General features: G+C 41.6%; 2 protein-coding genes and 1 long non-coding RNA gene across 5 annotated transcripts in view; 2 read left to right on the forward strand and 1 right to left on the reverse strand.

The window, feature by feature from the left end:
* The window catches only part of LOC118401753 (unconventional myosin-IXb-like), a 101,185-nt gene extending 96,155 nt beyond the window's left edge, over positions 1-5,030 (forward strand). Inside the window, exon 41 of one of the 2 annotated variants that reach the window (XM_052476086.1) lies at positions 1,612-1,761. In XM_052476086.1, the coding sequence (XP_052332046.1) occupies positions 1,612-1,616 (5 nt within the window). In that variant the 3' untranslated portion in view covers positions 1,617-1,761. Of the gene's footprint in view, positions 1-1,607 lie in introns of both variants that reach the window. The other variant, XM_052476085.1, reaches the window with a different exon arrangement.
* LOC127910928 (uncharacterized) overlaps positions 1-6,750 on the reverse strand; it is a 33,698-nt gene extending 26,948 nt beyond the window's left edge. For both annotated transcript variants that reach the window (XR_008076846.1, XR_008076847.1), the window contains exon 1: positions 6,563-6,750. This is a non-coding gene — a long non-coding RNA (uncharacterized LOC127910928). The remainder of the gene's footprint in view (positions 1-6,562) is intronic.
* Positions 6,751-6,871: 121 nt separating this feature from the next.
* The window catches only part of LOC118401755 (hippocampus abundant transcript 1 protein-like), a 45,151-nt gene continuing 28,174 nt past the window's right edge, over positions 6,872-23,848 (forward strand). Inside the window, exons 1-7 of the mRNA XM_052476089.1 lie at positions 6,872-7,098; positions 12,743-12,838; positions 18,705-18,767; positions 19,410-19,537; positions 20,385-20,499; positions 21,553-21,771; positions 23,261-23,374. Of these exons, the coding sequence (XP_052332049.1) occupies positions 7,015-7,098; positions 12,743-12,838; positions 18,705-18,767; positions 19,410-19,537; positions 20,385-20,499; positions 21,553-21,771; positions 23,261-23,374 (819 nt within the window). The 5' untranslated portion in view covers positions 6,872-7,014. The remainder of the gene's footprint in view (positions 7,099-12,742; positions 12,839-18,704; positions 18,768-19,409; positions 19,538-20,384; positions 20,500-21,552; positions 21,772-23,260; positions 23,375-23,848) is intronic.

The following is a 23,848-nucleotide window of genomic DNA, read 5'->3' on the forward strand; positions in this document are numbered from 1 at the left end:
CCTATTCTTTATTTTACAGCCCACTGTTACAGCCTATTCTTTATTTTACAGCCCACTGTTACAGCCTATTCTTTATGTTACAGCCTATTCTTTATATTACAGCCTATTCTTTATGTTCCAGCCTATTCTTTATTTTACAGCCTATTCTTTATGTTACAGCCTATTCTTTATGTTACAGCCTATTCTTTATTTTACAGCCCACTGTTACAGCCTATTCTTTATTTTACAGCCCACTGTTACAGCCTATTCTTTATGTTACAGCCTATTCTTTATATTACAGCCTATTCTTTATGTTCCAGCCTATTCTTTATTTTACAGCCCACTGTTACAGCCTATTCTTTATATTACAGCCTATTCTTTATGTTACAGCCCACTGTTACAGCCTATTCTTTATATTACAGCCTATTCTTTATGTTACAGCCTATTCTTTATGTTACAGCCCACTGTTACAGCCTATTCTTTATATTACAGCCTATTCTTTATATTACAGCCTATTCTTTATATTACAGCCTATTCTTTATGTTACAGCCTATTCTTTATTTTACAGCCCACTGTTACAGCCTATTCTTTATATTACAGCCTATTCTTTATGTTACAGCCTATTCTTTATATTACAGCCCACTGTTACAGCCTATTCTTTATGTTACAGCCTATTCTTTATGTTACAGCCTATTCTTTATATTACAGCCCACTGTTACAGCCTATTCTTTATATTACAGCCTATTCTTTATGTTACAGCCTATTCTTTATATTACAGCCTATTCTTTATATTACAGCCCACTGTTACAGCCTATTCTTTATATTACAGCCTATTCTTTATGTTACAGCCTATTCTTTATGTTACAGCCTATTCTTTATGTTACAGCCCACTGTTACAGCCTATTCTTTATGTTACAGCCCAGATAGAAACTTACAGCCCAGAAAATAAAGTCTTGTTTTTCTTTTACTGGGACATTGGTTGACACACAGTATTTGAATTATTTTTACCGATCTCCTGCTAGCCAACTCCTGGCTATATTACGGGAGAGATTTGAAGAAAGAAGTGGTGTATTCCCTGTTAAAGTGGGTCATAACCAGGTGAATGATTTACTGACAGCCTTGCCAGTAACTTTGGTATTTCTGTGTTTTTGCGTAACCAGGCAACAGTAACTATGTTATTTCTGGGTTTTGTGTAACCAGGTAACAGTAACTATGTTATTTCTGGGTTTTGTGTAACCAGGTAACAGTAACTATGGTATTTCTTGGTGTCTTATTTCTGACTGAAGAACCTTTTTTTTATTATTATTATCAGGAGCAGGCAGACTGTATCAGCCTGTTGTGCGAGCCTGGTCCCAGATCGGTATGCGCGTCGTGTAGCTCAGTTGGTAGAGCATGGTGCTTGCAAGAGCCAGTATAGTGGATTTGATTCCCGGGACCACCTAAATGTCTAATATTATATTAACTCCTCTGATTCTCATTGTCATTCCCAGCACCTACAGATCCGGGACCAGCTGCTATTAGATTCATTCAGAGTGTCTCTACCAGGCCCTGTTTTAACCAGCCAGCTGGTCCCAGATCAGTATGTGGTTTAGCCAACGCCTCTTAATAATCCAGACTTTCTCCACCAGGCAGAATGAACCTGTTGTGGAGGAGCCCGAGGCAGGAGTGCCCTCCTAAGCCACCTGACCTGGCCCAGAGAACTACTACAGCCACTGACCAAGCTAGATGGATAGAACCCCCAGCCCACAACCAAACCAGGAGCAGGACCTTCTCAGAGCTGGACATCCCTTTCATAGATGAGGAAGAGGACTAGCCTGGGTGCCAGTCTGTTTTTGCTCCACATGGAATTATCATGTCATGTACAATGACAGCAATGGAGTTGGAAAGAGCACTAAACAGATCTGGGACCAGGCTAGAGGACATCTAGGATGGGGCCATATTGTCCTCCGACAGGTGGTGTCTCTAATACACGATGCTAATCCTTCGACTGATAGCATTGGCGCTGTATTATGGCAACAAGAACCAAGCACATCATGTATATTTTCCTACATCCATTTGTGTGTGTGTGTGTGTGTGTGTGTGTGTGTGTGTGTGTGTGTGTGTGTGTGTGTGTGTGTGTGTGTGTGTGTGTGTGTGTGTGTGTGTGTGTGTGTGTGTAATGATCAAAGCTCAAATCAAATCTAATTTTGTTTGTCACCTGCACCGAAAACAACAGATGTCGACCTTACCTTAAAATGCTTAGTTTTTAAAAGGTAAGAAAAATGTGCTAACTTAATCTAGGGGAAATAGTAACACAATAAGGGGGCTGTATACAAGGGGTACCTATACCAAGTCAATGTGAAGGGGTACGGGTTAGTCTAGGTAACTGAGGTAATATTTACAGGACCAGTCAAAAGTTTGGTCAAATCTACTCATTCAAGAGTTTTTCTTCATTTGTACTATTTTCTACATTGTAGAATAATAGTGAAGACATCAACATTATGAAATAACACATTAAATAATGTACGTAGTAACCCAAAAAGTGTTAAACAAATAAAAATATATTTTAGATTCTTCAAAGTAGCCACCCTTTGCCTTGATGGACAGATTTGCACACTCTTCGCAACAGTCTTGAAGGAGTTCCCACATATGCTGAGCACTTATTGGCTGCTTTTCCTTCACTCTGTGGTCCAACTCATCCCAAACCATCTCAATTGGGTTGAGGTCAGGTGATTGTGGAGGCAAGGTCATCTGATGCAGCACTCCATCACACTCCTTGGTCAAATAGTGTGTTTTGGGTCATTGTCCTGTTGAAAAACAAATGATACTCCCACTAAGCGCAAACCAGATGTGATGACGTATCGCTGTGGTAGCCATGCTGGTTAAGTGTGCCTTGAATTCTAAATAAATCACTGACAGTGTAACCAGCAAAGCACCCCCACACTATCACACCACCTCCTCCGTGCTTCACAGTGGGAACCACACATGAGGAGATCATCCGTTCACCTACTCTGCGTCTCACAAAGACACGGCGGTTGGAACCAAAAATCTACAATTTGAACTCATCAGACCCAAGGACAGATTTCCACTGGTCAAATCAAATCAGTTTGTCACGTGTGCCGAATACAACAGTGAAATGCTTACGTTTAATGTCCATTGCTCGTGTTTCTTGGCCCAAGCTTGTCTCTTCTTATTATTGGTGTCGTTTAGTAGTGATTTCTTTATTGCAATTGGACCAAGAAGGCCTGATTCACGCAGTCTCCTCTGAACAGTTGATGTTGAGATGTGTATGTTACTTGAACTATGTGAAGCATTTATTTGGGCTGCAATCTGAGGTGCAGTTAACTCTAATGAACTTATCCTCTGCAGCAGAGGTAACTCTGGGTTTTCCTTTCCTGTGGTGGTCCTCATGAGAGCCAGTATCATCATAGAGCTTGATGGTTTTTGCAACGGCACTTGAAGAAACTTGAAAAGTTCTTGAAATTTTCAAGAATGACTGGCCTTCATGTCTTAAAGTAATGATGGACTGTCATTTCTCTTTGCATATTTGAGCTGTTCTTGCCATAATATGGACTTGGCTTTTACCAAATAGGGCTATCTTCTGTATACCACCCCTATCTTGTCACAACACAACTGATTGGCTCAAATGCATTAAGAAGGAAAGAAATTCCACAAATTAACTTTTAACAAGGCACACCTTTTAATTGAAATGCATTCCAGGTGACTATCTCGTGAAGCTGGTTGAGAGAATGCCAAGAGCGTGCAAAGCTGTCATCAAGGCAAAGGGTGGCTAATTTGAAGAATCTCAAATATATTTTGATTTGTTTAAACACTTTTGGGGGTTACTACATGATGCCATGTGTTATTTCATAGTTTTGATGTCTTCACTATTATTCTACAAGTAGAAAATAGTAAGAAAGACCCTTGAATGAGTAGGTGTGTCCAAATGTTTGACTGGTACTGTACATGTAGGTAGGGGTAAAGTGACTATGCATAGATAATAAACAGAGTAGCAGCAGTGTATGTGAAGCGTGTGAATGTATGTATGTGTGTGTGTCGGAGTTTTTGTGTAGTGTGTGTGGCTAGAGTCCAGTGAGGGTACATCGAGCCTGTGCAAGAAAGTCGGTGCAATTTTTTTTGAATAACTAAGAGATGGCCACCCAGAATATGTAAATTGTCCGGGTGGCCATTTGATTAACTGTTCAGCAGTCTAATGGCTTGGGGGTAGAAGCTCTCAAAGAGCCTTTTGGTCCTAGACTTGGCGCTACGGTACCGCTTGCCATGTGGTAGCAGAGAGAACAGTCTGTCACTTACATTTTTACATTTTAGTCATTTAGCAGATGCTCTTATTCAGAGCGACTTACAGTAGTGAGCGCATACATTTTTATATTTGTTCGTACTGGGCCACTGTGGGAATCGCACCCACAACCCTGGCAAGTGCCGTGCTCTACCAACTGATCTTCCTTTTGACACCGCCTGGTATAGAGATCCTGGATTGCAGGAAGCTCGGTCCCAGTGATGCACTGGGCCATACACACTGGTTATGCAACCAGTCAGAATGCTATTGATGGTGCAGCTGTAGAACCTTTTGAGAATCTAGGGACCCATGCCAAATCTTTTCAGCCTCCTGAGGGGGGAATAGGTGTTCTCGTGCCCTCTTCAAGACAGTCTTGGTGTGTTTGAACCATGATAGGTCCTTAGTGACATGAACACTAGGGAACATGAAGCTCTCGTTCTGCTCCACTACATCTCAGTCTATGTGAGGGGGGGTGGGGGGTGATTGGCCCTCCTCCTCCTCCTGTAGTCCACAATGGAATTACACAAGACACCGTGCAGTCTGTTGTACCAATGCACCTTTGATATTAACCATGTACAATCTCATGTTATTGTAAAGCCAAGTATTTTGGATGTCTCACCTGTGGACAGTAGTATAACGAGGACCAAATCATTTTAATCCATAATACAGGTTCCTTGTTTGCAATGGACTACTTCTACTTTGTGAAATAAATGTCCTATTTTATTGATAATTAACCTCAAATGAAAACAATACAGTCAAGATTGTTTTAAGGTTATCAGCATATTTGTGTTTTTCTGTTTTCTTTGAAATTGAGATGGATATTTTCACCTTTGTCCTCCTTTTTTTATTAACAATATATTTATTGACATATTTTCACATTTTCACAAGCACCCCACCCCCCTCCCCCCAAAACACATGACAATTAAAGGTTGACTCATCTAAATGATATAGACACAAGCAGCACTGAAGAGATTGCAATGAGCGAGATGCAAGACTTTGCTCTTAAGACTGGAATCATGAATCTGCATGAGTTTGCTTCACATAGTTACAATGTGAAGCGTACAGGACCAAAACAGCGGAGAAGTTTAACCTCACTTCAATGCTCTTAGTTGTTGCTTAACTTGACCGACAATGCTATTTACTTTGAGCATCTACTTCATATCTCTGAGTCTACCTTTTAAGATAATGCACCTTCTTTCTCCCTCATCATAGATTTAAATGACTGCCTGCTCACATCTGTAATGTTGTATATTACTTTTTCATGTCTGTGTATTATGAATGGGGTCATTCCCGAATTATACTGAGCAAAAATGTAAACGCAACCATTTCTAAGATTTCACTGAGTTATAAGAAAATCAAGTCAATTTAAATAAATAAATTAGGCCCTAATGTATGGATTTCACATGACTGGGCAGTGGTGCAGCCACGGGTGGGCACAGGCCCACCCACTGTGGAGCCAGGCCCAGCCAATCAGAATGAGTTTTTCCCACACAAAAGGGCTTTATGACAGACAGAAATACTCCTCGGGCACAACAAAAAATATAAAATATAAATAAATGTAAAGTGTTGGTGCCATGTTTCATGAGCTGAAACTTAAAGATCCCAGAAATTTTCCATACGCACAAAAAGTTTATTTCTCTCCAATTTTGTTTACATCCTTGTTCGTGAGCATTTCTCCTTTGCCAAGATAATTCCATCCACCTGGCAAGTGTGGCATATCCAGAAGCTGATTTAAACAGCATGATTATTACACAGGTGCACCTTGTGCTGGGGACAATAAAAGGCCCCTGAAATGTGCAGTTTTGTAACACGACACAATGCCACAAATGTCTCAAGTTTTGAGGGAGCGTGCAATTGGCATACTGACTGCAGGAATGTCCGCCAGAGCTGTTGCCAGAGGTTTTAATGTTAATTTCTCTACCATAAACCGTATACAAGGTCATTTTAGAGAATTTGGCAGTACGTCCAACCGGCCTCACAACCAGTCCACGTGTATGGTGTCTGTGGGTGAGCGGTTTGCTGATGTCAACATTGGGAACAGAGTGCCCCATGGTGGCGGTGGGGTTATGGTATGGGCAGGCATACGCTACAGACAACAATGATGGCAATTTGAATGCACAAAAATACCATCTTGAGATCCTGAGGCCCACTTTTGTTAAGGTATCTGTGACCAACAGATGCATCTGTATTCCCAGTTATGTGAAATCCATAGATTAGGGCCTAATGAATGTATTTCAACTGACTGATTTCCTCGAACTGTAACACCGTAAACTCAATGCAATTGTTGCATGTTAGGTTTTCACTTACGTATTTGATGGACATGTCTCTGTGCCAAACAACCAATACACGAAGACGAGGTGAAAAGGTAACTGTAGACTACTTGGTTTTTTTATGCCGCCTCCAATTAATTATAATATCAGAGCATGTATTTCGAAATGATGTTCCTCTGTTCTGGCAAAACTTACAGATGATGTCGACAAAATACATTTTGTGATCGATAGTACAAACTTTTTTACTGAACCTATCAAATCCAGAGGTTCCTCTTCCGCCTCCTTAGCGCCTGCCAATCAGGGCTAAGTCTCGTACCGGAGGGGCGGTTTGTTTTTTACACAGGAAGATGGATCAAAATGAGGTGGGGAAATGTGCATTGGGTAATCACTTGCTATGTAGCCAGAGAAGGCGAAGTCAAATATTGATCATTTTCCAGAGCTTATTACTGAAGTTACCCCTCTGACATCAAGAATGGACATAAGTTAACAATGACGGGAGAAAAGAAGAAGAAAAAGCGGCTGAACCGCAGCGTTCTTCTGGCTAAGAAAATTATCATAAAAGATGGAGGCAGTGTGAGTAACGTTAGCTAACATATTTTGCTATTTTTCTTCGTTAGCCTAATGGCTATGTACATTGACGTGTTTTGCATGATTTGATCAAGTTTAGCTACCAGTTGTTTCCGGGCTGGGCAGTTTAACATGTCAGCTCACTAGTGCCATGTCAAACTAGCAGCTGTTGGCTAAGCTAATGTTTGCTAGGTGGTACAAGTTGTAACGTTACTGTTAAAGGTAACAAGACTACAGCGAGTTAGCAAGTCAGCTGTTAGCTTTGAGCCACGCTTCATCCGAGTTTGTTTGGTGTTGTGTTTGACGTAAGATTATTATTTTTTTTAGCTTTTAGATTCAAATTTTGCCGTGTGTGTGTGTGTGTGTGTGTGTGTGTGTGTGTGTGTGTGTGTGAGAGAGAGACAGCTTGTCACGCTACTGTAGTATTCAAACAAAGCAAATCGAACACGTTTAATTCGTGTCAGTTGTTTGCAATGGTGTAGAAAACATTAGGAACACCTTGCAAATATTGAGTTAACCCCCTTTTGCCATCAGAACAGCCTCAATTAGTCGGGACATGGACTACAAGGTGTCAACAGCGGTCCACAGGGATGCTGGCCCATTGTTGACAAGGTTTGCCGGGTGGTGGACCATTGATGCACAAGGGAAACTGTTGCGCATGGGGGGGGGTGCTGTTCTTGACACACAAACCGGTGTGCCTGGCAGCTAAGTTCAAAGGCACTTAAATATTTTGTGTTGCCCATTCACCTTCTGAATGATACACAATCCATGTTTCAAGGCTTAAAAGTAATTATTTAACCCGTCTCTCCCTTAATCTACACTGATTTGAAGTGGATTTAATAAGGGATCATAGCTTTCACTTGGTCAGTCTGTCGTTGAAGGAGCAGGTGTTCCTAATGTTTGTACACTGAATGTAGATAAAACATTAGATCGCTAATGCTGTGTATTGGCCAATGAGAGGCTTTGACGCAATAGGTCGGCCATGTTGGCTCTCCCCAGAAGGAGTAGTCCTCCATCGGAATGAATGGAATTCTATTGTATCTCAATTCATTATTTTTTACTACTTCACCATCGGTTCAGTTATTTAAATTGCATTCGGTATTATTTTTTTCTGTGCACTCATTGCGCAGTTTCTCTGAAGCTATATCCGATCAAGACCAAACTGCAATGTTGTAGGGTGTTGAATTTTCCATTCATATTTTCGTATCTTTTTTATTTAGCTCGCATAATATAATTTAAAACTATGCATTAAGGTGTCTCTAATATAATAAACATTGCAACAACAAAAAAAAATCATAAAATGCAATTCTATAGTTTCCAAAATAGTTCTTACAGTGGTGGGGGAGAGCCAAGATGGAGGCACGGTGGATTCAACACAATGGTGGGGTAGTATGAAGATGGAGGCACAGTAGCTTCAAAACGAGTCCTGTTAGTCATCTATGTTTACTATTTTCTACATTCTATAATAAAATAGTGAAGACCTCAACTATGAAATAACACATATGGAATCATGTAGTAACCAAAAAGTGTTAAACAAATAAAAATAAATCTTATTTGAGATTCTTCAAAGTAGCCACCCTTTGCCTTGATGACAGCTTTGTATACTCTTGGCATTCTCTCAACCAGCTTCACGAGGAAGTCACCTGGAATGCATTTCAATTAACAGGTCTGCCGTGTTAAGGTTCATTTCTGGAATTTCTTTCCTCGACGTGTTTGAGGCAATCACTTGTGTTACAAGGTAGGGGTGGTATATAGAAGACAACCCTGTTTGGTTAAAGACCAAGTCCGTATTATGGCATGAACAGCTCAAATAAGCAAAGAGAAACGACAGTCCATCATTAATGTAAGACAAGGTCAGTCAATGTGGAAAATTTAAATAACTTTAAAAGTTTCTTCAAGTGCAGTTGCAAAAACCATCAAGCGCTATGATGAAACTGGCTCACATGAGGACTGCCACGGGAAAGGAAGACTCAGAGTTACCTTTGCTGCAGAGGATAAGTTCATTAGAGTTACCATCCTCAGAAATTGCATCCCAAATAAATGCTTAGTTCAAGTTAGACACATCTCGAATTGCTTCAAAGAAACCACTACTAAAGAAGAGGAAGAGACTTGCTGGGCCAAGAATCACGAGCAATGGACATTAGACCGGTCCTTTTAGTCTTAGTCCAAATTGGAGATTTTAGGTTCCAACCACCCTGTCTTTGTGAGATGCAGAGTAGGTGAATGGATGATCTCTACATGTGTGGTTCCCACTGTGACTCATGGAGGTGTGGGAGTGCTTTGCTGGTGACACTATCAGTGATTTTAGAATTCAAAAAGTACCCTTAACCAGCATGGATACTACAGTGTTCTGCAGCAATACGCCATCCCATCTGTTTTGCGCTAGCATTTATTTTTCAACAGGACAATGACCCAACACACCTCCAGGCTGTGTAAGGGCTATTTGACCAAGACGGAGAGTGATGTTGTGCTGCGTCAGATGACCAACACAATTGAGATGGTTTGGGATGAGTTGAACCGCAAAGTGCAGAAAAAGCAGCTAACAAGTGCTCAGCATATGTGTGAACTCCTTCAAGACTGTTGGAAAAGCATTCTTCACGAAGCTGGTTGAGAGACTGCCAAGAGTGTGCAAAGCTGTCACCAAGGCAAACAGTGGCTACTTTGTAGACTCTCAAATATATTTTGATTTTAACACTTTTTGGGTTACTACATGATTCCATATGTGTTATTTCATAGTTTTGGTATCTTCTATTATTCTACAATGTAGAATATAGTACAAGTAAAGAAAAACCCTTTAAGTAGGTGTTCTACAACCTTTGACCGGTTGTGTGTATGTGTATATATGTAATATAATAATATATAATAATAATAATATATGCCATTTAGCAGACGCTTTTATCCAAAGCGACTTACAGTCATGTGTGCATACATTCTACGTATGGGTGGTCCCGGGAATCGAACCCACTACCCTGGCGTTACAAGCGCCATGCTCTACCAACTGTGCTACAGAAGGACCACATGTGTATATATGTATGTGTATATATGTATGTGTATATATGTATGTGTGTATATATGTATGTGTGTATATATATATGTGTATGTGTATATATTATATTTTTTAAATACCATACTTCCATATACAAACAACACAAACATCAACATCAACATCTGCCCTGACCCACTGGCTCACACCCCCACTCTCCTATTCCACTATCACTCTCTTCCACATGGACTCAAACTGCACCAGGGGGCTGGTGGCACTGTAATTGGGGAAGAAGGGATCGTATTAGTGTCTGGAATGGAATAAATGGAATGGTATTGAACTATTGACTGATACTGTGTGTATGTGTGTGATGCTCCGATATTAAATTTTTGGCATCTTTTTAAAATGTCCAATATTTTCCTTAAAAACCAACACCGATTTACTAAAAATGTTGGTATTTTTTAGTAGATAACACACACACGGACGCAGCGGTCTAAGGCACTGAATCTCAATGAACGAGGCGTCACTACAGTCCCTGGTTCGATTCCAGGCTGTATTGCATCTGGCCCGTGATTGGGAGTTATTTGACACATCAAATAGTGTTTGATCAATCAGGATCTGAATATGACTGCACGTCACCTAATATTTTAACGCTTTGATGATAGAATAATCTTTTTTTTAAACCTAATTTACGCATTGATTACACACTCACTCGTATTTCATGTCACAACGATTCTTCGATACGCATGCTACGATGCTTGTAAAGGTGTTGGTCATAAATTAAAAAGCTAGCTAGCTCATGGATGGACAATGTTCTTCCCCAAAAACATAGTAACACGACATCTGTTACAGTAGCTATAGCTAGCTAACTATATATAGCGAGGTGTCGTCTAAAATAACTCTCCGTTCTTATTGCTGTTCTGTGAATGGAGAAGTACACAGCGTTGTACGAGATCTTCAGTTTCTTAGCAATTTCTTGCATGGAATAGCCTTCATTCCTCGGAACAAGAATAGACCGAGTTTCAGAAGAAAGTCCTTTTTTGAGGGCCGTTTTGAGCCTGTAATCGAATGCTGATTCTCCACAAATATACTCAACTAGTCTAAAGGAGGCCAAATTTATTGCTTATTTATTCGAGCAACAGTTTTCAGCTGTGCTAACATAATTGTAAAACTTTTTCTAATGATCAATTAGCCTTTTAAAATGATCAACTTGGATTAGAAAACACAACGTGCCATTGGGACACAGGGGTGATGGTTGCTGATAATGGGCCTATGTAGATATTCAATTTAAAATAAAATAGGCTGTTTCCAGCTACAATACCTATTTACAACATTAACAATGTCTACACTGTATTTCTGATCAATTTGATGTTATTTTAATGGACAACCTTTTTTTTTGCCTTTCAGAAACAAGGACATTTCTAAGTGACAACTTTTGAATGCTAGTGTAGGTATGCACGTCAACTTTGACATCGGTTTTGCACACTGGCGTTAAACTAGACATCGGGCCGATGACTATGTTGGCATTTTTAGCTAAATTCATCCGATTCCGATATGTTTACAGAATTATTTTTTATATATATATTTTTTTATATATCGTACATACTCACTGGTTGGGTGTGTTGCTTTCCTAAGTAGCTATCTGAAGCATGAGGTTGGTACAATGTCTGTCTGTAGGGATGTGATGGCTATAAAATGCATGATTTGTAAATGTCATCTGAAATGACTGACATTTTGTTGACAACATGAATTGTTGTCAGTTAATGACTTTGTCAGTTCACACTACTCCAAACAAAATGTTACCTAGCTGGCTGAAATACGCTGTGAGTTTGCTTGAGTTTTGTCCCTTCAATTCAGGCTTCAATAATAACCAAAAGGTCAATGATCTTGATTGAGTAATGTGGTCCTTTGAAGCATGGTTTGGGTGAGTAATGTGGTCCTTTGAAGCATGGTTTGGGTTAGGTACTAGAATTGAGAGGGAGATGCCACTTGTTTATGTTGGCTATAGTCTTGAGCCAATGAGATCTCACGAGAACCATATGTTCTCTGCAGTAATACTTTGGAATAGCCTTTGACACGGTTTTGGTTACCTGCAGACTAGCCAGATCTAGGCGATGGCAGTCAGAATGAAACTAGCCGTTCTTGACATTGCATTGCATGATTTGTGGTCTAGAATGAACACACCCAAGCCCTACTTTTACAGCCAACATGGCTTTCCCACCTCTCACCTGTCAAGACTCCCATGTCCCCTCTTCCATCTCTGGGAAGTGGACGCTTCTGCCTTCCTGCCCACGCATGTAAAAGGATTGGTGTTTGCATGGGTAGGGAGTTCCATCATGTTTCACCAGTCTCTTCCTTTTAAATCCATGAGCAGAAGTGAACATGTTAGTGGACACTTGGGGTTAGAAGGGCAGTCCCACTCACTATACTCAGCACCTGTTGCAGTTTACTGGCTGTTCACTCGCACTGCACACACTATTTTTGAAACGAGTGTTGTCTGTTGGCTATTTAAATTAAAGTTTTGTGGATGTGCATACGGCATTTTGGAATTGTATGCCTGTCAGCTAATCGTTTTTTTCTTATTTTCTCCTCTCTCTCTCTCCCTCCTCCCTCCTTTTCTCTTATCTCTCTCTTTTCCATTCTTCTCGCTCTCTCTCCATGCTGTAGCCCCAGGGGATGGGTGATCCCAGCGTCTATCATGCTGTGGTGGTGATCTTCCTGGAGTTCTTTGCCTGGGGGCTTCTTACCACGCCCATGCTAACGGTAGGTTAATCCCCCCGCCATCAAACAAAGTCGGCAGCATACCACCCTGCATACCACTGCTGGCTTGCTTCTGAAGCTAAGCAGGGTTGGGCCTGGTCAGTCCCTGGATGGGAGACCAGATGCTGCTGGAAGTGGTGTTGGAGGGCCAGTAGGAGGCACTCTATCCTAATACCCCAGGGCAGTGATTGAGAACACTGCCCTGTGTAGGGTGCAGTCTTTTGGATGGGATGTTAAACGGGTGTCCTGACTGTGGTCATTAAACATCCCATGGCACTTATCGTAAGAGTAGGGGTGTTAACCCCGGTGTCCTGGCTAAATTCCCAATCTGACCCTGAAACCATCACGGTCACCTAATAATCCCCAGTTAACAATTGGCTCATTCACACCCCTCCTCTCCCCTGTAACTATTCCCCAGGTCGTTGCTGTAAATGAGAGCGTGTTCTCAGTCAACTTACCTGGTAAAATATTGGATAAATGAACATTTAAAAAAAACCTGCGCATACCATACCCATGCTAACAGTAGGTTAACCCCCTGAGCCCACGGTCACATCCCTAGAGTGCACTACTGTTGACAAGGACCCATAGGGTTTATTCAGTGATCTGTACTGTAGAGCATAGGACTACGTCACATAGGACTACTCACAGCTGAGCTCACCACGCCCATCCCCACAGTAGAAATGGCAAGATGCAGTAGATGGTACAGAGTGCAGTATATACATATGAGATGAGTAATGTAGGCTATGTAAACAAGATGCAGTAGATGGTACAGAGTACAGTATATACATATGAGATGAGTAATGTAGGCTATGTAAACAAGATGCAGTAGATGGTACAGAGTACAGTATATACATATGAGATGAGTAATGTAGGGTATGTAAACATTATATGAAGTGGCATTGTTTAATGTGGCTAGTGATACATTTTTACATGAATTTTTCCATTATTAAAGTGGCTGGAGTTGAGTCTGTATATTGGCAGCAGTCACTCAATGTTAGTGGTGGCTGTTTATCAGTCTGATGGCCTTGAGATAGAAGCTGTTTTTCAGTCTCTCGGTCCCAGCTTTGAAGCACCTCTACTGACCTCGCCTGCTGGATGATAGCGGGGTGAACAGGCAGTGGCTCGGGTGGTTGTTGTCCTTGATGATATTTTTGGCCTTCCTGTGACACCGGGTGGTGTAGGTGTCCTGGAGGGCAGGTAGTTTGCCCCCGGTGATGCGTTGTGCAGACCTCACTACCCTCTGGAGAGCCTTACGGTTGTGGGCGGAGCAGTTGCCGTACCAGGCAGTGATACAGCCCGACAGGATGCTCTCGATCGTGCATCTGTAAAAGTTGGTGAGTGCTTTTGGTGACGAGCCAAATTTCTTCAGCCTCCTGAGGTTGAAGAGGCACTACTGCGCCTTCTTCACCACGCTGTCTGTGTGGGTGGACCATTTCAGTTTGTCCGTGATGTATACACCGAGGAATTTAAAACCTTCTACCCTCTCCACTACTGTCCTGTCGATGTTGATAGGGCGGTGCTCCCTCTGCTGTTTCCTGGAGTGTACGATCATCTCCTTTGTTTTGTTAACGTTGAGTGTGAGGTTATTTTCCTGACACCACACTCCGAGGGCCCTCACCTCCTCCCTGTAGGCCGTCTCGTCGTTGTTGGTAATCAAGCCTACCACTGTAGTGTCGCCTGCAAACTTGATTGAGTTGGAGGCGTGCATGGCCACGCAGTCGTGGATGAACAGGGAGTACAGGAGAGTGCTCAGAACGCACCCTTGTGGGGCCCCAGTGTTGCGGATTTGATTTTATAACATTTGTCACTTAAATAGCATAAGCGATGGAAAGATGTGTAGAATTGCTGGAAATTTGCTTTAAAACTGCTAATGTTATTTCAGCCTCATGGAAAGATGTGTAGAATAGAAAGAAATTTGCTTTAAATCTGCTAAATTGTCACTGCGGCCAACGAGGGCCTCTAAAATGTCAAGTCGGGCGACCGCACCATTGGCCACCCTCGTGGCCATAACCCCGCCACGCCCACCACCTAAGCCCCATTTTGATCCAGGTAAACCCCTAATATTACAATGTTTCTCATCAATATCTCAGATCTCTATAGGTGTCTAAGCCACCACTGAGCCAGCTCCATTGCACACCACCACTGAGCACAACAAGCTCATTATAAGTCGCTCTGGATAAGAGTGTCTGCTAAATGACCAATATGATAAGAACCCTCGTCCCCCAAAAGAACCGGATTGTATAAATCATTCATAATGACTGTTTTATGTTGCATTCATACCTTCCACCCATTCCTAATTATTTCCTAAGCACAACCAGGGAGTGACATTTCCCCACAAACAGCTGCACTATAACGGCTATGAATAATTGAATTGATAATTAAATGTTGAGCGAGCCTGATGACGCAGCCTGTTGTGTGGATGAGAGGTAGGAACTAATGTTGGTAGGAACTAATGGACTGAATATGTAAAGGTACATCAAACGCTGTATTATTTGAACGAGGTCCCTTTCGCTTTTGAAAGGGCTCATCAGAAAGCGAGGGAGAGAGAAGTTCAGTGCAAGGTTGTTGTTATAGGTCTGAGTCCCAAATGGCACCCTATTCCCTATATAGTGCACTACCTTTGAAAAGGGCCAATAGGGCTCTGGTCAAAAGCAGTGCACTATATAGTGTCGTGAAATATTCTAATCAAGTGAGAGACATTGTCATATCTTCAAACAATCATCTTTATTTAATTATTTTAATAATGAGGCTTGTCGACCCTTGAGTGTTGGACCGAGTAACTTAACACAAATGCACAGTACTATATATAGCTGATGCTAACAATACTCAGTCATTGTTGGTTCAACCCCTCCCATGCACACCAAGGAGCATCATAAGCCACTCTGGGTTCATCCTGTCATTATCTGCATGTGGGTTGTTGCCTTAACCCCACCCTGGATTTGTCTCCCAGATGCAAGGATGATTTTGAGACACGGGATTGTTCTACTCCTAAACTATCCCTAGTTAAACACATTATTGTCTAAATGTAATTTTTCTCTCACAATCGGGTGCTATTTGAGACGGGGCCTAGATGTAAACGTGACTCCCCTCAATGGAAGAACTACTGAAATAACTAATCATATCAGACAAACTATATACAATGTTCAAGAATATAAACCTAACATGTAACAAGATTTTGAGTTATAGTTAATATGAAGAAATCAGTCGATTTGAAATAATTTCATCATCTATGGATTTCCCATGACTGGGAATACAGGTATGCATCAGTTGGTCACAAACACCTTAAACAACATATGTCTCACGCAGCATGACATCTCCGTTGCATAGAGTTGATTGTGGCCTTTGGAATGTTGTCCCACTCATCAATGGCTGTGCAAAGTTGCTGGATATTGTTGGGAACTGGAACACACTGTCATACTAATCGATCCAGAGCCTCCCAAACGTGCTCAATAGGTGACTTGTCTGAGTATGCAGGCCATGGAAGAAATGGGGACATTTTCAGCTTCCAGGAATTGTGTACCGATCCTTGCGACGTTCGGCCATGCATTGTCTTTTTTTTTTTTTAAATGAGGTGATGGCGGTGGATAATTCACACGACAATGGTCCTCAGGAAGTCATCCCGATATCTCTGTGCATTCAAATTGCTATAGATAAAATGCAATTGTGTTAATCTGTAGCTTATGTCTGCCTGTACCATAACCCCACCGCCACAATGGAGCACTCTGTTTACAACGTTGACATCAGCAAACCGCTCACCCACGATGCAATCTGCCCGGTACAGTTGACACCGGGATTAATCCGCGAAGAGCACACTTCTCCAGCGTGCCAGTGGCCATCAAAGGTGAGCATTTGCCCACTGAAGTCTATGCCGTACTGCAGTCAGGTCAAGACCCTGGTGTGAACCTCCTGGGCTGGTGTGGACGACTGCAGTCAGGTCAAGACCCTGGTGTGGACGTCCTGGGCTGGTGTGGACGACTGCAGTCAGGTCAAGACCCTGGTGTGAACCTCCTGGGCTGGTGTGGTTACACGTGGTCTGTGGTTGTGAGGACAGTTGAACATACTGCTAAATTTGCAGAAATCAACATTTTGAATTCTCTGGACATTCCTGCCGTCAGTATGCGAGTTGCACGCTCCCTGAACTTGAGACGTCTGGGGCATTGTGTGTTGTGATAAAACTGTCCGTTTTAGTGGCCTTTATTGTCCCCAGCACAAAGTGCATGTGTGTAATGTTCATGCTTTTTTTGATCAGCTTCTTGATATGCCACACCTGTCAGGTGGATGGATTATCTTGGCAAAGGAGAAATGCTCACTAACAGGGATGTAAACAAATGTGTGCACAATTTTGAGAAATAAGCTTCTTTTTTTTTGTGTGTGATTGGAACATTTCTGCCATCTTTTATTTCAACTCATGAAAACAAGGGGCCAACCCTTATTACACTGTTTTTATATAATAGTGAATTTGAAAATGCATTGTTTGTGTTGACGTCCAGGAGATCGTTATTTTCATACACTGCCTTGCAATGTCACTGACATGTTTACTATGGCTCCAGTTACTAACCACAAATGATCTTTGAGCTACAATATTGACATGCACACATGTTCATTACGGCACAAGGTAGCGAAACGTTTTGCAACGTAATGTGAAAACAAGTGTTTTAACTTTTTGTTATTGGACAAGTTCAGTAGAACCTCTCATTTTGGAGTGTTTTCGACCTGCTCAGTCTGGGGCGGCAGGTAGCCTAGTGGTTAGAGCGTTGGATTAGTAACAGAAAGGTTGCTAGGTCGAATCCCCGAGCTGACAAGGTAAAAATGTCCTTCTGCCCCTGAACAAGGCAGTTAACCCACTGTTCCTAGGCCGTCATTGAAAATAAGAATTTTTTCTTAACAGACTTGCCTAGTTAAATAAAAGTAAATATGTCTGGAGTGGAGTGGTAATGGTGCTTATCTGTTGTCCTGACTACATTTCAGAGGTCAATTTTTTTGCATTTTGGGTTAATCAGAGGGCAGTGGGGAGACTAGAAATTGGCATCAATGTTCCCAGCTCATTTAACTACCAACGTACATTATCTACCGCTGTGAAGCAGGCAAGAAGTACATCTCAAATACTATTGACTTTTTAAAACTGCATGGCATTTAGTGTTTGGACTGCCATGCCTGACTTCTGACCTCTTATCATTTCCCTCAAATGCACAATGTGCCTCATTTTGCCTGAGTGTGTTTCAGTGACCTCCCTTAGACCTCCCTTCAGTTAACAATGAAACAAAACGGTTTACTTTAAAAGATACCTAACTTTACACAGTGTGCTTTGACCTTTCCACCTCTGCTTTTAGTTCCTGTGACCGAACTAATTGTATTTCTAATTGTATTTCTCTCGGTATCTCAGACGCAGAAAGGTCATGATCAAATAATGAAGTGGATATCGTGTAATGGGTATTTTCCTGTGCTGTAGTTTGACCTAACTGTTGACCTTAGTGAACATGTTTAAATATTTGTAATTTAGCAGAGTCTTTATCCATAGCGATTTACAGTTTGTGCATTCGTCTTATGTGGTTGTCTCACCTGGCCATTTGATCACAGTCGTAGTAAAGTACATTTTTCTTCAAGGTAACCAAGGTGACCATCAGCTGATCACATGGCTGATGTCAAATTGTTTTTTTTGGGGGGTTCCTCTAGTGAAGAGCAGTCACCTTAGGTCATACATCTTTACACTGTACTAATAGACACAACAGTTATTTTTGTTTTGTCTCTTTTTATATTGAAGTCGATATTGTGAATGCACGAGTGTTAACCCACACAGTACAGTGTTACCTTACTGTAGGCTACTGTATGGACACAACAGTTGAGGTGTTATCTGTGTTTGTCTCCCCAGGTCTTACATCAAACATTCCCTCAACACACATTCCTGATGAATGGGCTCATTCACGGTGTCAAGGTGAGAGAATGACAGTTTACAGTGGCCTAGCTTGTTGGAGTCTAGCCTGTAGCTAGGAAACTCATTAGGTATGTGGTCCTTCTGTGGCTCAGTTGGTAGAGCATGGCGCTTGTAACGCCAGGGTAGTGGGTTCGATTCCCGGGACCACCCATACGTAGAATGTATGCACACATGACTGTAAGTCGCTTTGGATAAAAGCGTCAGCTAAATGGCATTTATTATTATATTATTATATATATTATTATATTATTATTATTATTATTATTATATTATTATTTATTATATTATTATATTATTATTATATATTTTATTATTATATATTATTATATTAGGTAAACTCACCATGTTCCATGTTTATGTAGTTGGGCGTGTAGATGCTGTTAATCTCTTGTTGACTATGTAGTGGAGAGTTTCAGTGACTTTCACCTCAGGTTGTCTGTGTAGATGTTAACCTCAAGTTGGATATGTGTGTGTAGATGTTGGAAGGCCTAGTATAGTAGGTTGTAGTAGGTTGTATCATGGGAAAGCATGGACTACTGCACTAGAGCCACAAACGGTACGTGTGAAGGATTGTCCATGTTAGTTACTCATTATTTCAGTGCACAGATCACCAAGGTCTCCTCATTTCTCTCCCTCCCCTAGGGTATTTTGTCGTTCCTGAGTGCTCCTCTGATTGGTGCGCTGTCAGATGTATGGGGTAGGAAGTCCTTCCTGTTGCTAACAGTCTTCTTCACCTGCGCCCCCATCCCCCTCATGAAGATCAGCCCATGGTGAGAACACACACACACACTACATCACTAATACATCTCTATGGGCTGTGATGGTGCAGAGCCAGATTAATAACATTAAAAAAATAAAAAAGCATGGTCAACTTCAAGTCTGTGAAGGTGTTTTAAAGACACCTTCACAGACATTGCCCCGCCATTTCCTGGTTGCTAGAATTCTAATAGTTCTAATTTCAGTTTGTGACAAAAAAACAACCAAGTATATCGTATAGGGCCTTCAAACTCCACCCAGGACATCGAAGCCAGTCCCACTGCATTTTTGTTCATTGTTTCCCTCTAATTAGGGACTGATTTGGACCTTGGACACCAGGTGAGTGTGCAATGAATTATCAGGTAGAACAGAGAACCATCAGCCTCCGGACCTGGTAGGGTAAGAGTTGAGTACCCCTGGTGTAGAGAATCATTGTACTGTCCAAAACCGCTGTGAAATATATTTTCACAACCAAAAACAATTGTATTTTCAGCTGTTTGAAGCTGGTGTACAAAACCGAAATTAAGACGCACGAACGGGAAGCATAGAAACAGAGCACATAGAACAGATCTACCACTTCTTAGACTTGCTTTCAATGCGACTGACAGATCTATAACACACACTTCTATGTGCGTCGGGTCGTCCAAAAAGTTACATATTGCAGCTTTATGTTCAAGAGTAGATGAAGCAACTGCCCCCGTATCGCTGTCTCCCCCCTATCGCTGTCCCCGTATCGGTCGTTTCCCTGTGGTTCAACAGGACCTCTACTGTAGTGGTATCCACAGTCACAATAGAGCTATACAGACTTGCTAACATATCACCTTGACTAATCTCTTCTCCTCCTTCCCGTCCTCTCTTCAGGTGGTACTTTGCAGTCATTTCCATGTCTGGTGTGTTTGCCGTCACCTTCTCTGTGATCTTTGCGTACGTGGCGGACATCACGGCAGAACACGAGAGGAGCACAGCCTACGGTTTGGTGAGGAGGGAAAACTAAATAACAACCAAGATGGGCATCCTATCAGTGTTATTTTTGTTGTTTTGTATATATGCGACTCTGGGATGCTGGCCTTCTAGGCAGAGTTGCAAAGAAAAAGCCATATCTCAGATTGGCCAATAAAAATAAAAGATTAAGATGGCCAGAAGAACAGACACTGGACAGGAACTCTGCCTCAGCATCCCAGAGTCGCCTCTTCACTGTTGACGTTGAGACTGGTGTTTTATGGATTCTATTTAATGAAGCTGACAGTTGAGGACTTGTGAGCCGTCTGTTTCTCAAACTAGACACTCTAATGCACTTGTCCTCTTGCTCAGTTGTGCACCGGGGCCTCCCACTCTTCTTTCTATTCTGGTGAGTGCCAGTTTGCGCTGTTCTGTGAAGGGAGTAGTACACAGCGTTGTACGAGATGTTCAGTTTCTTGGCAATTTCCCGCATGGAATAGCCTTCATTTCTCACAACAAGAATAGACTGACGAGTTTCAGAAGAAAGGTCTTGTTTTTGGCCATTTTGAGCCTGTAAACGAATCCACAAATGCTGATGCTCCAGATACTCATCTAGTCTAAAGAAGGCCAGTTTTATTGCTTCTTTAATTAGCACAACAGTTTTCAGCTGTGCTAACATAATTGCATAATTGTTTTCTAATGATCAATTAGCCTTTTTAAAATAATAAACTTGGATTAGCTAACACGACATGCCATTGGAACACAGGAGTGATGTTTGCTGATAATGGGCCTCTGTACGCCTATGTAGATATTCTATTTATTTTTTAATCTGCAGTTTCCAGCTACAATAGCCATTTACAACATTAACAATGTCTACCCTGTATTTCTGATCAATGTGATGTTATTTTAATGGACCAAAAAATTGCTTTTTTTTCTCTCCAAAAACAAGGACATTTCTAAGTGACCCCAAACTTTTTATATAAATAAATAATACTCCTGACTTTAGAATGACACCAATTCTCCTGTCCTCCCCTCTTAACATTCTCTCTCCTCTCCCCTCTGTCTCCTTTATCTACTGCCCCCCTTTCAGGTGTCCGCTACCTTTGCAGCCAGCCTAGTGACGAGCCCGGCCATTGGAGCGTACCTGTCGGAGACGTACGGTGACACCCTGGTAGTTATCCTGGCTACGGCCATTGCCCTACTGGACATCATTTTCATCCTGGTGGTCGTCCCCGAGTCGTTGCCCGAGAAGATGAGACCAGCCTCCTGGGGAGCACCCATCTCCTGGGAGCAGGCTGACCCCTTCGCTGTGAGTACGATGCTATTATCGTACTGTAGTATAATGACCCCTTTTCTGTGCGTACTGTACTATATAGTCAAATATTATATTACTGTAGTATACTACCTCCTGGGAGCAGACTGACTCCTTCGCTGTGAGGACTATGCTATTATCGTACTGTAGTATAATGACCCCTTTGCTGTGCGTACTGTACTATATAGTCAAATATTATAGTACTGTAGTATATTACCTCCTAGGAGCAGGCTGACCCCTCCACTGTGAGTACTATGCTATTATCGTACTGTAGTATAATGACCCCTTTGCTGTGCGTACTGTACTATATAGTCAAATATTATAGTACTCTGGTATACTACCTCCTAGGAGCAGTCTGACCCCTCCACTGGGAGTACTATAGTACTATTCATGGGTTGCATCTCCGTCACTTGAATCGCGTCGTTGCCATAGTTATCAACGTTCTACAGACGCCGCAACCATATTGATGCTCAGAAGTAGAACGAGGGCTAATGACTTTGAATCGGGACTAATGACTGTGTCTAAATGTATACTGTAGGTGCTTGGGAATATGATGACATTGCTAAAGTAGGCACATAGTTTTCTATTAAATATTTACTTTAGACAATGTTGCAGTGGTAGAAAAAGTGCCCAACTGTCTTGAGTAGCATTAAAGAAGCCTTAATGGGAAATTACTCAAGTAAAAGTTAGTCACCCTGTTAAATATACTTAAGTGCATTTTAGCAATTACAACTTACGTATAAATAATTTTAAAAATTAGCCAGGGACACACTTCAAAATTCAGACGTCATTTACAAACTAAGAATTTGTGTTTAGTCAGTCTGCCAGATCAGATGCAGTAGGGATGTCATTTTTCCTGTCCTGCTAAGCATTCAAAGTACTTTTGGGTGTCAGGGAAAATGTATGACGTAAAAAGTACATCTCTTTAAGAACGTAGTGAAGTAAAAGTTGTCAAATATGAATAGTAAAGTACAGATACCCCCCCCCCCCAAAAAAAAAACTACTTAAGTAGTATTTTTACTTTGGTACAATACACCACTGCAATGTTGTCATTAGCTCGCAAAGTTAGCATTGCTAGCTATTTTGGACTAACGTTAGCTATCTCAAATTTCTCCTCAATATAAGCTAAATAGCCAGCGTTATACTGCATCTAAAGTCAATCTCACGACATCAAAATTATGACAAAAGGTTTTCCTACTAATTATTTGCGTTTTTTAGAATTGTCATTGTGTTTTCGAGCCATGGTAATGCACTTTGGATGGAATCATCATCCGCACCTAATGAGGATGCATTGAGTAGACTGCTCAGTTGGGCGTCAGTCCTAAAATCACCATTCAAAACAATATTGGCGTGACTATGAATTATGTCGTTTTGCTGAATACCATTCTGCCTGAGGGGAGCCTCTATCTCTAAGGAACAGGACAACCGATCTGTGTTTGACAACAAAATGTATCTGAATCTAATTTATTCTATGTCCCATCTCCAGTCTCTGCGGAAGGTGGGCCAGGATTCCACGGTGCTTCTCATCTGCATCACAGTGTTCCTGTCTTACCTGCCTGAGGCCGGACAATACTCCAGCTTCTTCCTCTATCTCAGACAGGTACTGACAACACCGAGACTCACCCCCTCCAGGGTTCTCCAACTGGCAGGCTGAATTTGGCCCGCGTGTGATTTTTATTTGGCCCCAAGTTTTCTGAGCAAAAAAAAAATGTTTACACAGAAAACAAAACAAACTGTACCACACAGACAGGAGTCCTGGGAGTTAAGTAAAAATACCCTAAAAATAATAGAAGTCTCTCCTTGCATTTCTCCAAACTGAGTGTATTACATACTATAAATGGTCAGATAAGGCCTGCATTTTCTTCACAATTATTGATAAATAGTAAAGAACATAACACGCATGGATGACATGCTGTAGATTCCATCCCAACCCGAAGTGAGTCACGTCTGTCTAGGCACCAACAAGTGATTGATATGAGCATGCCAATGATATAGTAGAGCCCTCTCAGGTCCGTAGGCTTAATTAGTTTGGTTAATTTCATTCTCGGTTTATTATTTATTCCAGATATATTTA

The sequence above is a fragment of the Oncorhynchus keta genome, chromosome 23 (genome assembly GCF_023373465.1).
Source record: "Oncorhynchus keta strain PuntledgeMale-10-30-2019 chromosome 23, Oket_V2, whole genome shotgun sequence".
Classification (NCBI taxonomy): Eukaryota; Metazoa; Chordata; class Actinopteri; order Salmoniformes; family Salmonidae; genus Oncorhynchus; species Oncorhynchus keta.